Below are 16,298 nucleotides of genomic sequence, written 5' to 3'. Positions count from 1 at the left end.
TCCTTCTTGAAGTGTGGGGCCCAAAACTGGACACAGTACTCCAGATGAGGCCTCACCAATGTCGAATAGAGGGGAACGATCACGTCCCTCGATCTGCTCGCTATGCCCCTACTTATACATCCCAAAATGCCATTGGCCTTCTTGGCAACAAGGGCACACTGCTGACTCATATCCAGCTTCTCGTCCACTGTCACCCCTAGGTCCTTTTCCGCAGAACTGCTGCCTAGACATTCGGTCCCTAGTCTGTAGCTGTGCATTGGGTTCTTCCGTCCTAAGTGCAGGACCCTGCACTTATCCTTATTGAACCTCATCAGATTTCTTTTGGCCCAATCCTCCAATTTGTCTAAGTCCTTCTGTATCCTATCCCTCCCCTCCAGCGTATCTACCACTCCTCCCAGTTTAGTATCATCCGCAAATTTGCTGAGAGTGCAATCCACACCATCCTCCAGATCATTTATGAAGATATTGAACAAAACCGGCCCCAGGACCGACCCTTGGGGCACACCACTTGATACCAGCTGCCAACTAGACATGGAGCCATTGATCACTACCCGTTGAGCCCGACAATCTAGCCAGCTTTCTACCCACCTTGTAGTGCATTCATCCAGCCCATACTTCCTTAACTTGCTGACAAGAATACTGTGGGAGACCGTGTCAAAAGCTTTGCTAAAGTCAAGAAACAATACATCCACTGCTTTCCCTTCATCCACAGAACCAGTAATCTCATCATAGAAGGCGATTAGATTAGTCAGGCATGACCTTCCCTTGGTGAATCCATGCTGGCTGTTCCTGATCACTTTCCTCTCATGTAAGTGCTTCAGGATTGATTCTTTGAGGACCTGCTCCATGATTTTTCCAGGGACTGAAGTGAGGCTGACTGGCCTGTAGTTCCCAGGATCCTCCTTCTTCCCTTTTTTAAAGATTGGCACTACATTAGCCTTTTTCCAGTCATCCGGGACTTCCCCGGTTCGCCACGAGTTTTCAAAGATAATGGCCAATGGCTCTGCAATCACAGCCGCCAGTTCCTTCAGCACTCTCGGATGCAACTCGTCCGGCCCCATGGACTTGTGCACGTCCAGCTTTTCTAAAAAGTCCCTAACCACCTCTATCTCCACAGAGGGCTGGCCATCTCTTCCCCATTTTGTGATGCCCAGCGTAGCAGTCTGGGAGCTGACCTTGTTAGTGAAAACAGAGGCAAAAAAAGCATTGAGTACATTAGCTTTTTCCACATCCTCTGTCACTAGTTTGCCTCCCTCATTCAGTAAGGGGCCCACACATTCCTTGGCTTTCTTCTTGTTGCCAACATACCTGAAGAAACCCTTCTTGTTACTCTTGACATCTCTGGCTAGCTGCAGCTCCAGGTGCGATTTGGCCCTCCTGATAACATTCCTACATGCCCTAGCAATATTTTTATACTCTTCCCTGGTCATATGTCCAACCTTCCACTTCTTGTAAGCTTCTTTTTTATGTTTAAGATCCGCTAAGATTTCACCATTAAGCCAAGCTGGTCGCCTGCCATATTTACTATTCTTTCGACTCATCGGGATGGTTTGTCCCTGTAACCTCAACAGGGATTCCTTGAAATACAGCCAGCTCTCCTGGACTTAAATCCCCTAATCTTAAATCCCCTATTTTCTTTTGAAACTGAAATGTATCCTGTTTGGTATCTGTTTAAAGATAATTTTAATTTTTTGGTGAATGTAATTTGAACCAAATGAAGTTCAGTCAGTTTTGAGTTCTGTGAACCTGACCATAATACCTATATTTTTACTTTTAAAAGATTTTTGTTTAGATTAATCTGTTTTAGGTAGCAAAAAAACAGCAGCTTTCAATGAAGAATTCAGTGATTGCTGAATTTGGGGTAAGAGGAATTTTGAAAATGGTCCTGAATGTTTGAAAATCAGTGAGCTTACCCTTGTACTGTTCTGTTTTTTTCTTTTTTTTTAACTTATTTAAGCAACCTATTGAATATATGCATTGAGGTACCTGATGATTCTCAGAAATGCTAAGTGATTCCAGCGAATTTTGCATTGGGGAGTAGCATAAAGAGTGCTCCCAGTCTTTCAGAAACATTAAATATCCTCAAGAATTACTATAGGCAGAGCTGGGAGTGGTGCCTATAGTTAAGGTGGCCCAGTACTTCCCATTATAAGACCCTGTTTTTGATTGTTATAACTTTGCTCAACTTTAATCTTTCAGGCTGAAAATTTCCATGCTGGATGTCTGCATCAGGCTGATTTATTTATTTATTTGAGTTTTAGCTAAGTGGTTCACCTGTTTCCAAGAACAAGATTAGAAAAAATACGTTATTTGCCCATGTTAAAAAAAATCTTAAAAACATTTTATTGAGAATCTCTAGAACCTCCATGCGTTGGGGAGAGGACTTGGATTTTGCTGGGGGGTTACCACGGTGCCTGGGATATGCATTATGCCATTCCCATTTCAATAAATAAATTGGGAAAATTTAAACCCAAATTTCACCCAATTTATAAACCTCTGAAAAAATCTTAGTTCACATATGCTCAGTAGAGACTTTGTAAAGTTCGGAAGCCTCATTCCCTGAAGCGTGCACCATCCCCTCACAGCTCCTGTGTGCTGGAGGAGAGCAGCTGCACTGCAGTGTAGAGGTGTAAGGCATGTTGCAGGTGTGTGTGAGAGTGACACAGGCATTGCAGGAGCAAGAGGGTAGGGGTAAAGGAGACAGGAGTGGGCAAGGAGAGTATTAGGAGCAGAGGAGGAGGAACCCAGGGGCCGGACTGGAGCAGAGGGAGGAAGGAGTCGGGTAGAGTGGGAAGTTGGATAGGATCAGAGGGGCAGGTGCAGGAACCGGGGTGGATTGGATAAGAGCAGAGGGAGACAGAGACATATTAGGGGCATAAGACCGGCCACACTGGGTCAAGACCAATGGTCCAGCTAGCTCAGTATCCTGTCTTCCAACAGTGGCCAATGGCAGTTGCTTCAGAGGGAATGAACAGAACACGTAATCATCAAGTGATCCATCTCCTGTCGCCCATTCCCAGCTTCAGGCAAACAGAGGCTCGGGACACTTCAGAGCATGGTTTTGCATCCTTGCCCACCGTGGCTAATAGCCTGAGTTTGAACATCTACATTACAATTTTTATAGCTCCATGAGCCCGAGCCATCTGACTTGGGCCAGCTGCAGTTGTGCCTCAGGTCTTTTATTCTAATGTAGATGTACACTAAGTGTCCATATAGACAAGGCCTAACGGTGATTGCCTTATTTTCTGGGTGCCTCACGTGAGATCCCTGGGGCCTGATTTGCAGAAATGCTGGGTATTCACAACTTTAACTGAAGTAAATTGGAGCTGTGCATGGAACATATGAAGTCCTATAAAAATGCTAGATACTCTTACGACTCATACCCTAGGTATTCCGAGTTGAGCAACCAAACTTAGTGGACATTTTTTGCAATTTTGGGCTTAATCTCTCTGTCTTGGTTCCCTACCTGTAAAATGGAGACAGTAATCTCATCTCATAGAGGTGTTGTGAAGATATATTAATTAATGTTTGTGAAGAGCTATGGTGATATGATGAGACCCCCTATACAAAACACTCATGAGGAAATTAATTTTTTATTCAGTGCAGCATTTGTATGGTGTGTATTAAATAAGGGGCCACACACTTAATCTGAAGGATAAAATAATTCTGAATAACTGCCTATTCACTGAATGAAAAAGGGATCCTGTGGGGGAAAAAACAGTGTGTGATCATGTAATTAAAGACTTTATCATAATGCATAATCACAAGTGGGCCAAATTACAGTTGCATGGACAACCTCAATTCTGACAATTCCTAATTTTTGAGTGCTTGACTTTGCAACTTTAATGTTCGTTTAACATAGATTTTTGGATGAAATTATTTATATTATAGTAGCATCTAGTGACCCTAAACAAGAGCAGGGCCCCATTATGCAGGGAACTGTACAAACACATAGTGAGAGATGGTCCCTGCCCCAAATTGTTTACAGCCTAAATAGACAAGACAGGCAAAGGGTAAGAAACAGAAACACAAAGAGGTGAAGTGACTTATGCAAGTTCCAGCAAGTCATTGGCAGAGCCAGAACTGGACCTGTGACTGTATCCGTTAAATCCCCTAACTCCCAGTCATTGTTCTAGCCATTGGATCCTATGATATCTGGGGGGGTTTCAATGTTAACAGACACTTGGCTTCCTTTTCCAGCACATTAACTCTCCTTAGTTTTTCTGCTTATTAAGTGGTCAGTGGTTTCTGATATTTTGAAGCTAATTGTGAAACACAAAAACAGATATTGGCTGTGTAAAAGTGCATCCAGTGATAACTAAATAATTGGAGTCACAGAAAAATACAGCAAAAGAGTTAGTAGTTGAAGCTTTGAAAGAGCTGTACTGTGCTGGTCTGAACATTAATGAATTCTTCTTGTTTTTAAATCCCAAGTAAGACTAGTTCTGGTTAGTACGTGGATAGAAGACTTCCACATGAAAAGAAGTATGTAAAACCTTTGCATCTTTTGTGCACCAGAATGTTGCTTACATGTCTACTACTCAAAGAAAAAATCAGATTCTTTTTTAGATAGATAGATAGCCCCACTGCTTTCAGATTCAGTTTCTTGCTGGAATGGGTTAACTTTTATTTTTATTATTTTGTCTCTTGGATAGCTCTGTGTCATGCAGTAAAATAGATGTTCATGCAGTAAAAAAATTCTCCAACATCTTTTTCTTCTGTTGTATTTTTAATTTTAAAGAAAGAGAAAACAAGGCAACTCAATGCAACTACACTAATGCAATGTTAAGATAAAGAGTTAGGGTGAAATCCTGGCCCTATTAAAGTCAATTGGCATTTTACCACTGACTTCAATGGGATCAGAATTTCACACTTTATGTATTTAATTTGGTAGGTTTACAACATTCCTACCAGGGAAGCAGTATGAACAAGACAGTCTGGCAGTCATTTTTGGAATGGAGGGATGGGTAAACTGATCAGTTTCTACATAGAGAAATGTGTACGGTTTGATGCCAGGAATTGAACTCTGAGAATGTTCCTTTATACAATGAGCATGTTTTAATTGTATACTTAAGGTTATTGTATATCTTCTGCTAATGCTAAGGTTATGGCATAATGCGTAAACATATATTGATTGGATGCTCTGCATTTATAGGATGCTCTGCATTTTTTTTTAATTCACTTGGGGTGGAATTTTCTAAGGCTTCTAAATCACTTAATCTCTTTTAGAAGTCCCACCCTTAAACTGAGAATTTAAATCCACAAAAGTCAGAAAAATCTATTTTTAATATGTCAATGGCAATGTTAAGTTGGCTCCATAGCACTCATGTGAATGCATGTACTACTTTAGTCATCCTGAGTTAACAGTATGAATATTGACTTTTATATTTTCAACTTTAGCAAATCCTTACTCACATGAGTCGTACTGACTTCAGTGGCAGAACTTGCATGCTTGAGGACTACTTGCATGTGTAAGGGTTTGCAAGATTGGCTCCCTGATGTTGCATTAACAATTTCCCTTATTTAGATATTGACTGTATTCAGAAGCTAAATCTGGGCCTTGACACTACATGTTGTCAACCATATGAACTCATGATGTCTAAGTACAATATCTCAGTCTTCAGACAGCCTTATAAATCTGAAGCTCCTGACTTCTTTTAATCGTATGGTACATACTAACTTCACAAAGTACTGTGATCCTCCTTTCTCAGTCTGTATGCACCCAGTACAATGGTAGGCAGAGCAAGTAATAGATGTCTAAAATAGTCTTCAGCTGCTAGTCTATGCCTGGCAACTGTCAAAACAGAAACATCAGAGACATTCCTAATGGACACTGACGTTGTCTGAATTGTTGTCTCTGTAAACAGATTTCAGTTTTATTCCCACACTGAGCTGTGCCCTGACATCATCCCCATATTTCATAGTGAAAATGTGCTTGTGTAAATCATACATTGAGGTTGGACAGGTGTTTATAGTTAGCGCTTGTGAATGTCATGATATTGTACCATTTCCCATCATTGGATATACTTGCTCGTAAGAACTACAATAAAAAATGCTCTCTTGATATGTGCATCTGTATTTGAAATAAAGCTTCCCACTGCTGGGGTTTTCTTTGTCTTCTGGAGCCCTGAGGAATGAAACAGAGTATACCCTTCTCTACACCCTCTCTATCCTTGAAGCGCCATAATGTTGCTAACATTCTTTGGACAGGAAGCGACTGAATCTGATTTACCTTTCTGAGTAAGTCAGATCTATCCATCCAGTTATTTTATGGCCATCATCACTGCAATATCCAGCTGTCCTGCCCATCATTAAATGGCCACAATGATAACTGTTGAACAAGCAAGGCACTCACTGCTCCATCCAACCTGTGGCTGAGCACATCATGTTACAGGGCTTATCCCTTCACCCTCCCATTCCCTGGTCCTCCTCGCATGAACAGAGGGCAGCAATACCCGAAGTCCAAAGGTGCAAACAGTTCAATGTTTATTGGGTTGAACTTCCAGCAAGCAATGATTCCAGTTTCCTTCCTCAGTGTCCCCCTTCCCAGCTCTGACACCACAGAGCCTTGCCTGTGTCCCTGTTCCCATTCCCAGTTCCTATTCCCACTCCCCGCCCCCCAGCAAAACATGATTCCCATTGCCCTCCTTAGCAAAACATGATTCCAGTTCCCCCCTCTTACTTCCTGATTGATTGCAGACTATATATTAAAACTTGAGTTCTGCTTAGCTATACCTTAACCAATAATTTTACTGAAATTTAACTAACCAGTCCTAACATATTGTAACATGATTATCTAACCAATTATATCCCACCACCTTAATTGGTTTACTCCCAACAACATTAATTATATAGCAGACAGAAACAATCACAGAACCAGACAGAGATTATACAGACAAACAATAGGGAAGTGGGGACTACAGTGATAGAACAACGAAGAAATGAGGATTTCACACCCCAGCTATTGATAAGTGAGTTCTTGTCAGACAGGATGCTATCAAACTAAGTTTTCTTTAAATCTTCTAGGCTCTTCCCTTCCTCTGGAGATGATAGATTGGATCACCTTTTTAACAGCCCAAAACTGCCTTATTTCAGTGTGACTGGTGAGGACGTGACTGTTCGCTTCCCAGCTTATGGCTGCTCCCACTGCTTAGCCAAAGGCCTTATCTTAAGAACAGGGGCTCAGACTGACACAGTGAGAGAAGGCCCTTACACAGGCAGTCTGATTTTGATTCTTATGTTGTACCTCTATAACTAGCTAAGTGATAAGAATACACCTAAATTCTTAAAGTATAGGCCTTTGCAGACAGGCCTGAATATCTATATCCTAACATTCCGCCCGCCCCCTATCTTTTTTTTTTTTTTGGGTGGTGGTGAGGATCCTCCTGCTCAGGTATCCCTGGAAAAGTATAGGACATATGGTGACAAATTTCCTGATAGGGCCAGGCATCAATGTGGAAGGTGTCGATATTCCATTTGTCCCACTGCCCTTTGCTCTCCACCTTCTCTCATATGGGCATACCATACCTATTCCAATGTGTTCCAGACTTCTCATTATAGTGGGCCCGAGAAGGTTGGGTCCAGGTTGTCTAGTATACTGGGGGTGGGGGCTTACTACATTACTTATAGGTTATCTCCATAGTGATCTGAACACAGGTCTGAGAGGAAGAATCTTTTGCGATCTAATCCCAGCTCTGACACTAAATCTCTCTGTGATCTTTCACAAGTCAGTTAACGTCTTTTTCTCACAGGAACATTGTGAAGATTAATTAATTGTTTGTAAAATGGTTTGAAGATGGGAAGTGCCATCTGAGTTCTCAGTAGTGATAGGATCAGTGTCATGGCAAAACCATTAAGTTTGAACTACTAATCCTAAGGCTTGGCTGTGTTAGGGATCTTTAGACTGGTGTTCCTACCTATGCTTGTAACCTTGGCCATAAGCAAAGAGTTTAGTTAAGATCAAGGCAAAAAATATGGTCTCTTAGAAAACCACACTGCCCAGGTTTATCGTTGTGTTGCACCATTTCAGAATCATTCCAATTCACAAAGATTTTATTTTCACTTAGTCTGCACTGACATTCCTGCTCATAACTCACTTTACCGTCTGTCTCTCAAAGAATCATAGAAAATTAGAGTTGGAAGAGACCTCAGGAGCAGTGTTCCTTCCAATTTTTCCCATCGATATGCGGAATGAATTTTATGTGCACCAATATGGAGATGATGTGTAACATATTGCTGCACATAACAAAATTCATGTGGTGGGAGTGGGGCAAAGGGGTTCGGAGTGCAGGAGGGGGCTCAGGGCTGGGTCAGAGGATTGGGCTGCAGGGGTATGTGGGCTCTGGGGTGGGGCTGGGAATGAGGGGATCGGCCAGAGGGCTGGGGTGCAGGGGTGTGAAGGCTCCAGCTGGGGGTGTGGGCTCTGGGATGGGGCTGGGGATGAGGGGCTCAGGGCTGGGCATGGGCTCTGGCTGAGGGTGCAGCCTCTCAGGTGGTGCCGGGGATGAGGAGCCTGGGGTGCAGGAGGCTGCTCTGGGGCTATGGCGGGGAGAGAGGACTCCCCCCAGTGCTCTCTCCCTGCAGCAACACCTGGGCTGGGGGGAGAAGCCTCTCTCCCCACCATGGGAATTCTGGAGTTGGGGCTGCAGGATAGGAGCCCCTCCCCTGGCCCCAGCAGACCTGGTCTGGGCCATGCCGCCCCGTCCACGCCGAGGCCAGGCCAGGCTGGGCCTGATCCAGCTGTGGCGGAGCCCGGGCTACTCTGGCCATGCTGCCCTGTCTGCAGCAGGTCCGGGGTACAGGTAGAGTTGGGACCGGGGTAGGGGCCCCCCTCCCACGGAAGGTTGAGGGCTGAGCTAGGTGGGGGCCGGGGGAGAGGTGCCCCTCCCCTGGCCGCAGCAGGTCCCCGGACAGGTTCCCGAATCACCTGCGCAGTGCTAAATAGGCTGCTGTGCAGCCACACAGTCACACAACTTACAGGGAACTTAGCTCAGGAAGTCATCTAGTCCAACCCCCTGCTCAAAGCAGGACTAACCCCAACTAAATCATCCCAGCCAGAGCTTTGTCAAGCCGGGCCTTAAAAACCTCTAAAGATAGAGATTCCAGCACCTCCCTCGGTATCCCATTCCAGTGCTTCACCACCTTCCTAGTGAAATAGTTTTTCCTAATATCCAACCTAGACCTCCGCTACTGCCACTTGAGATCATTGCTTCTTGTTCTGTCATCTGCCACCACTGAGAACAGCTGAGCTCCATTCTCTTTGGAACCCCCCTTCCGGTAGCTGCTATCAAATCCCCCCTCACTCTTCTCTTCCGCAGACTAAATAAGCCCCCCATTTTCGTTGCCCCCCGCTGGACTCTCTCCAATTTGTTCACATCCTTTCTATAGTGGGGGGGCCCAAAACTGGACGCAACATTCCAGATGTGACCTCAATAGTGCCGAATAGAGGGGAATAATCACTTCCCTCGATCTGCTGGCAGTGCTCCTACTAATGCAGTTAGCATTCTTGGCAACAAGGGCACACTGTTGATTCATATCCAGTTCTCATCCACTGTGATCCCCAGGTCCTTTTCTGCAGAACTGCTGCTTAGCCAGTCAGTCCCCAGCCTGTAGCAGTGCATGGGATTCTTCCGACCTAAGTGCAGGACTCTGCACTTGTCCTTGTTGAACCTCCAATTTATCTAGGTCACTCTGGACCCTATCCCTACCCTCCAGCATATCTACTTCTCCCCCCACCTTAGTGTCATCCTCGAACTTACTGAGGGTGCAATCGATCCCATCATCCAGATCATTAATGAAGATGTTGAACAGAACCGGTCTCAGGACCGACCTCTGGGGCACTCCGCTTGATACCAGCAGCCAACTAGACATTGAGCCCAATGAGCCCGATGATCTAGCCAGCTTTCTATACACCTTATGGTCCATTCATCCAATCAATACTTCTTTAACTTGCTGGCAAGAATGCTGTGGGAGACTGTATCAAAAGCTTTGCTAAAGTCAAGGTATACCACATCCACTGCTTTCCCCATATCCACAGAGCCAGTTATCTCATCATAGAAGGCAATCAGGTTGATCAGGCATGACTTGCCCTTAGTGAATCCATCTTGACTGTTTCTGATCATTTTCCTCTCCTCCAAGTGCTTCAAAATGGATTCCTTGAGCACCTGCTCCAAGATTTTTCTGGGGACTGAGGTGAGGCTGACTGGTCTGTAGTTCTCTAGATTCTTCTTCTTCCCTTTTTTAAAGATGGGCACTATATTTACCTTTTTCCAATTGTCCGGGACCTCTCCCGATCACCACGAGTTTTCAAAGATAATGGCCAATGGCTCTGCAATCATATAAGCCACCTCCGTCAGCACCCTTGGATGCGTTGCATCCTGGCCCATGGACTTGTGCATGTCCAGCTTTTCTAAATAGTCCTTAACCTGTTCTTTCACTACTGAGGGCTGCTCACCTCCTCCACACACTATGCTGCCCAGTGCAGCAGTCTGGGAGCTGACCTTGTCTGTGAAGACGGAGGCAAAAAAGCATTGAGTACTTCAGCTTTTTCTACATCATCTGTCACAACATTGCCTCCCCCATTCAGTAAGAGTCCCACACTTTCTCTGACCTTCTTCTTGTTGCTAACATGCCTGTAGAAACCCTTCTTGTTACCCTTCAAATCCCTTGCTAGCTATAACTCAGATTGTGCTTTGGCCTTCCTGATTACACCCCTGCATGCTCGAGCAATATTTTCATGCTCCTCTCTCATCATCTGTCCAAGTTTCCACTTCTTATAAGCTTCCTTTTTGTGTTTAAGCTCACTGAAGATTTCTCTGTTAAGCCAAGCTGGTTGCCTGCCATATTTGCTATTCTTTCTGCACGTTGGGATGGTTTATTCCTAGGCCCTCAATAAGGCTTCTTTAAAATACAGCCAACTCTCCTGGACTCCTTTCCCCCTCATATTAGCGTCCCAGGGGATCCTGCCCATCAGTTCCCTGAGGGAGTCAAAGCCTGCTTTTCTGAAGTTCAGGGTCTGTATTCTGCTGCTCTCCTTTCTTCCTTTTGTCAGGATCCTGAACTCGACCATCTCATGGTCACTGCTGCCCAGGTTGCCACCCACTTCTACTTCCCCTACCAATTCTTCCCTTATTGTGAGCAGCAGGTCAAGAGGAGCACAGCCCCTAGTTGGTTCCTCCTGCACTTGCACCAGGAAGTTGTCCCCAACACTCTCCAAAAACTTCCTGGATTGTCTGTGCACTGCTGCATTGCTCTCCCAGGAGATGTCAGGGTGACTGAAGTCCCCCATGAGAACCAGGGCCTGTGATCTGCAAATTTCTGTTAGTTGTCCAAAGAAAGCCTTGTCTACCTCATCCTCCTGGTCTGGTGGTCTACAGCAAACGCCCACCACGACATCACCCTTGTTGCTCTTGCCTCTAAACTTAACCCAAAGACTCTCACACACATTCACATACATTTTAATTCCAGCTGTGCAAAATGGAATATATTTTGAAAGTCTTGTAATGGCTCCTGGTTTTTGGAAGAATTTGCTATGCTCTTGTGTTGTGAACATACATATTACTGCATACTTTCCCCTGTTTGATTTGGACAACCTTGTAGTAGTTCAGTCACTTAGCTATTAGTTACATACTGCAGTATTGAAATGGAAGTTGTCAGTATATGTAAACACGCATTCTCAAAGGTTTTGCAAGGAAAATAACCCCAAATATGAAATAATAATACATATATTAAAAATCAATTTAAATATGAGAGGCTGTAACCTTTTTTGTATTACTTAAACAGACCCATATGTTTTCTATTTGTCAGCCTTCAAATGGCACTGAAATGCAGTTTAATTTGGATGATTGTAATTTTACTCATACATCCAAAGTATTAAACTTTAAACCACATCTTCACTTTTAAGGACTGAATTTACTCATTCAGAGGTTGATCAGTGTGTTTGTGTGTATGTGTTTGTGATTTATCTATAGTTAACAGATGAGAATATTATCATATCTTACTAGAACAATACATACATTGCTGTTAGAGCTGTACTCTATAGCAACATAAAAACAAATACAGAGCCTGTTGTGTAATGAATGCAGAATCAGGCCCATCGTGACTATGAGGTCCTCAGAAAAGCATCTTTGTCTTGAATGTATTCAGTAAGACTGTTGCTTACAAGATTTCTTATGAGGCAGTTTTTACCATAAGATTTGCATGACCTTTTTTAAAAACATCCCTTTATAGAGATTCAAAATGATCTTTTTATCTAAAACTTGCTCCCTGTGAGATAAAGAATTTATTCTTTAATCTTATGGGACCTTATTTAAATTCAAACCATTGGGGATGCTTCTTTGCAAGTAAAATGAATGATTAGACTTATTCCTGCTATAATTTATGCACTTTTCTGAACTCTAGACATTCTTAGTCAAGATTTGCTTTAATAGGTGAGAAATTGGTGCTCACAAAATTCCTCAGTGGAACTGATGCTTATATGAAAGTTTTTTAGGGCCATCCATTTTCTGAATGGTGCAGAACAAGACATTCACATGCTAATTTGCATGTGATTTCAAAATGTCATGTGTGCCAAGAGCTTACACATGCTCTTGTGTGCAAAATGTCCACTTTTAAAAAAACTGTGTGTGCTCTTTTGGAGATGTAGCTTAGATTGTGAACCTGATGGAGTGCAATGATTCTAGTGGTGTAATTACAGATAGGCATATTACTTTTGTAACTAGTTCTATGACATCATTAAGGATCAGAATTTTAAAAGAAATCAGGTCTCGGGTTTTTTAACAGCTCAGGAGTATTTCGTTTGTGGGTGATGTCTGTACAGGCTCACACTTGGCACATGTGCTAAAAAAGTATGAATATTTTTTTGAAAAAAAAAGTGTCTGTGCACAGGAAAGCATTGTTCTGCAAGACAAACAAAAGTCCTTCTTCATTTTCTTATTTTAATTCCCAAAAAGCATGGAAAAGGCCAACGCAACAGTCCATATTCTGGACTAGATTAACTCTATATGCATTTTAAAACATTAAAAAACTCATCTGAAATCCCCTGCATCTATTTTTCTTCTTTTAGTAATAACAGTACTTTGTACTTAATTACACCTTTCAAGGACCTTAAATCACTTCAAACATGAATCAAACATTAACAAAGCCTATAGACAATCCTGTGAGGTAGGGGATGTGATACCAGTTTTACAGCTGTTCACACTTTTCATTTCTGTCACTGGAGGATGCAATTAAATTACTGTTTAATTTGTCTTAAAAAATGAACAGACCCAAAGCACTCCTGTTCTGAACGTTTGTTTATCAAATGTTATTCCAGACCCAGTACTCACAGGTAAGTGAACTGCTGAAAACAGAAGCTTGCAGTGAAGCTCTGTCAGCAGCTTAGCTGTAGCAGTTGTAGCAGAGTTGAATGTTGCTGATTGAGCCCAATCTTACTTTCATATCTTAAGTGAGAGCAGGATCCAGCCCTTAATGTTGTAAATATGATTAATGAACTGCACTCTTGATTATTCAGATAATGCTGGTACTGTTCTGCAAGTTGGCTTGTAAATTCTGTTTTAGCCAAAACTTTTAAATAGCTCCCACCACAGTTTAACCCATATATATTCTATCCATCCCATGGGGAGTCTATGAATTTACAAGAATGTGGTATTTAGTGATTTGGATGTTCCCCTTGCAGAGTATTTACCGTCTGTTTTTCCACCAAGAACAATAAATATTTCCTTCACCACAACCCTTCTCCATTTTATATTTTTTAATCCACCCAGGATCTTACGATCTTTTTTTCTCTCCTCAGTAGAAAACAAGTAAGGATGAAAACCGGTATTACTCATTGTCTGTATCTGGAGACTCTGCCCATTTCTTTTTGAATTCTTAATAGTTAAATACTTTAAAAAAAAAAAAAAAACAGTCCCCACCACCACTACCTGGTCAAGGTTTTGCTGTGTTTAGAAGGACGGTTTGAGCTTGCAGCAGAGTGTTATCGTTGAATAGGTACGGCATGGGGAGAAGCACTAGAGAAGCTACTGGAGATGTGTCTCAAAGGTCTAGACTTGTGGTTCCCAGATGTATTATTCCTAGTGCACTTTTTGCCCGCTTTTTTCCCCAGTCTCATATAAGCTTGATAGTGAGATATATTATACTTATTCTAGAGCCCATCACTTTCTATTGACTTGTTTATAACTGGCCTCATTCTTGTTTATTTGGGGCCTGATCTTGAGAGGAGCTGAGAACCCCACAACTCCCTTTGACTTCAGCAGGTGCTCAGCACATCTCAGTTTCAGTCCTCTCAGTCTTATTAGACTGTAAGCTCCTCTGGGCAGGGACTTTGTCTGTACAGTGCCATGCACACCAGTGGTGCTATAGAAATCATAATCCAAAGTAAGCACAGAAGACAAAACATGGGACTTACGTTTGACAGTGCTACGAGATTCCTGGAACCCAGCTGACTCTGAACCCCAGCCCAGGGATTCACACTCTCGCTCCTCCCCTTGCCCATGTCTGGTGCCCGTGCCTGCACCTCCTCTCCCCTTCTCTGCCAGCCAGCACATCTTCCACAGCCCCACACTGCGCTTACGCCCATCCTCCAGGGTCTGGTATACCCAATTGGGAGTAAAGGCAGCTGCATTGTTAAGAATAAGTGAGACCAGGGCTACCAACACAGCTGTGGCTACCAGTTTCTGGACAGTCATATCTGACTGTTGACTGCTGCCAGTGTCTATTTGCAGAAGATCCAAGGTCCTGATGAGCTGCAGCACATTGAAGTAGGACTTGAAATAGGAGGCAGCTGCAGTAGGATGTTATGGGGGGCTAGAGAACATCACCGTTCATTCTCAAAGTCGACTCCTAAGGTGTTTCTGACCAAGCAGATAAGAACACAGTCAGGTAGGTAGAAGAATTCCATAAAATACAAGTGCAAAGAAGAGCTTGCAGGTCTCTGTCCTTCCAAGCTGTGCCTTATCCACCTTCCTGTACCTGGATGAGCAAAGCCAGTCTGGTGATGAACTGAAGAACAGGGAGGTCCATTCCTTGTGGGACAAGGCAAAGCCAGAGAGTATCCAGTCTTGAAGTGGGAAAACCTGGGTTGTTCCTGGGAAAACAGACTGAAATGCTTGCAGACACAATGCCTCAACTCTTCAGAATGCAGCTGCAAGAGGAGAAAGAGACTCACATAAGAGTCATGAAGTAGCACCTCTGAAAGCCTTTTCAGCCACAAAACTCAGAACATCCCACAAACAGAGGGAAACTTCATTCTAAAATCCAAGCCAAATTTGAAGTGAATGTCTTCATCCCAAAGGTGCTCTGGAAGTTTGGAGTATCCTGAGGAATCTGCTCCTCTCCGGTTTCTCTTACACTGTCAGAGCAGCGAGTGAAAGAGGGCTGGAGAGCAGAAACTCTGTTGTGAGGAAGTGGGTTTTTTTCCTCCCCCTCTGTCTCTTAACAGAGAGGAAATGGTTGTTTTTGTGGCTGTTTTTGGTGAGCCTCAGGGCGTAGCCGACTGCAACAAACAGAGCTACTGCCACCGCAGTCAAACGTTAACAGGATGTGTTTCCTGAAAGGAAAACATTATGGAGACTTCTAAAAACCTAGTCCCCCCTTCTTCTCTCACCTCCTTCCAGTGTCCCCCCTCCTTCTCCTTTTCTTTCCCTCCCAGAAAGAATAGTAACCAAACCAACCAGTCAGCCAGAGAAGCATGATGCTGTGGGACAGAAGGGATTTGGATCCGTTTGTGCATCTGAAGGGATCACAAGAAACAAATCAGTGAGCACCGCCCCAAACAAAAAACAAACCCATAAATTCAACCATAATGTCAACTCTGCAGAGGCAAATGCAGTGGAGCATTGAGGGCTTTCTTAATGTTTTATATTGAAAGCAAACTGTATCAGAATTCAGAGTAGCAGCCGTGTTAGTCTGTATTCGCAAAAAGAAAAGGAGTACTTGTGGCACCTTAGAGACTAACAAATTTATTTGAGCATAAGCTTTCGTGAGATACAGCTCACTTCATCGGATGCATGTTGGGTTTGAGACCGCACAGACCTTGACCTGTTGTGGAAGAGAGGGAGATCATGGACAGATAGGGTGTTCTGAGGTGGTTCTGGAATGGAAAAGTGGGGGATGTTGCAGTATGGAACAGGTTGAGAACCACTGCTCTAATGCATTCTGCCTGTGCAGGGCTGACACCCCAGTCCTGACTTGCTTTGCCCCCTTGTGGCTCTGCTGGGAAATCTGGCGAACCCCTTTCAGACTCTGTGGACGTTATTGCCATGTCTACGCTGCCACTTATGTCGGCAAAACTTATGTTG

The 16,298-nt window shown here is 43.5% G+C and overlaps 2 protein-coding genes across 7 annotated transcripts in view; one reads left to right on the top strand and one right to left on the bottom strand.

Moving 5' to 3' along the window:
• Window positions 1-15,748, bottom strand: part of TMEM204 (transmembrane protein 204) — a 47,450-nt gene extending 31,702 nt beyond the window's left edge. Inside the window, exon 1 of the mRNA XM_048868060.2 lies at window positions 14,408-15,748. Within this exon, the coding sequence (XP_048724017.2) occupies window positions 14,408-14,687 (280 nt within the window). The 5' untranslated portion in view covers window positions 14,688-15,748. The remainder of the gene's footprint in view (window positions 1-14,407) is intronic.
• The window catches only part of IFT140 (intraflagellar transport 140), a 252,984-nt gene that overhangs the window by 200,177 nt on the left and 36,509 nt on the right, over window positions 1-16,298 (top strand). The window lies entirely within an intron of this gene.

This window comes from Caretta caretta, chromosome 10, assembly GCF_965140235.1.
Source record: "Caretta caretta isolate rCarCar2 chromosome 10, rCarCar1.hap1, whole genome shotgun sequence".
NCBI lineage: Eukaryota > Metazoa > Chordata > Testudines > Cheloniidae > Caretta > Caretta caretta.
Note: the sequence above shows the minus strand (reverse complement) of the source record. Positions and strands in the feature narration are given on the sequence as shown.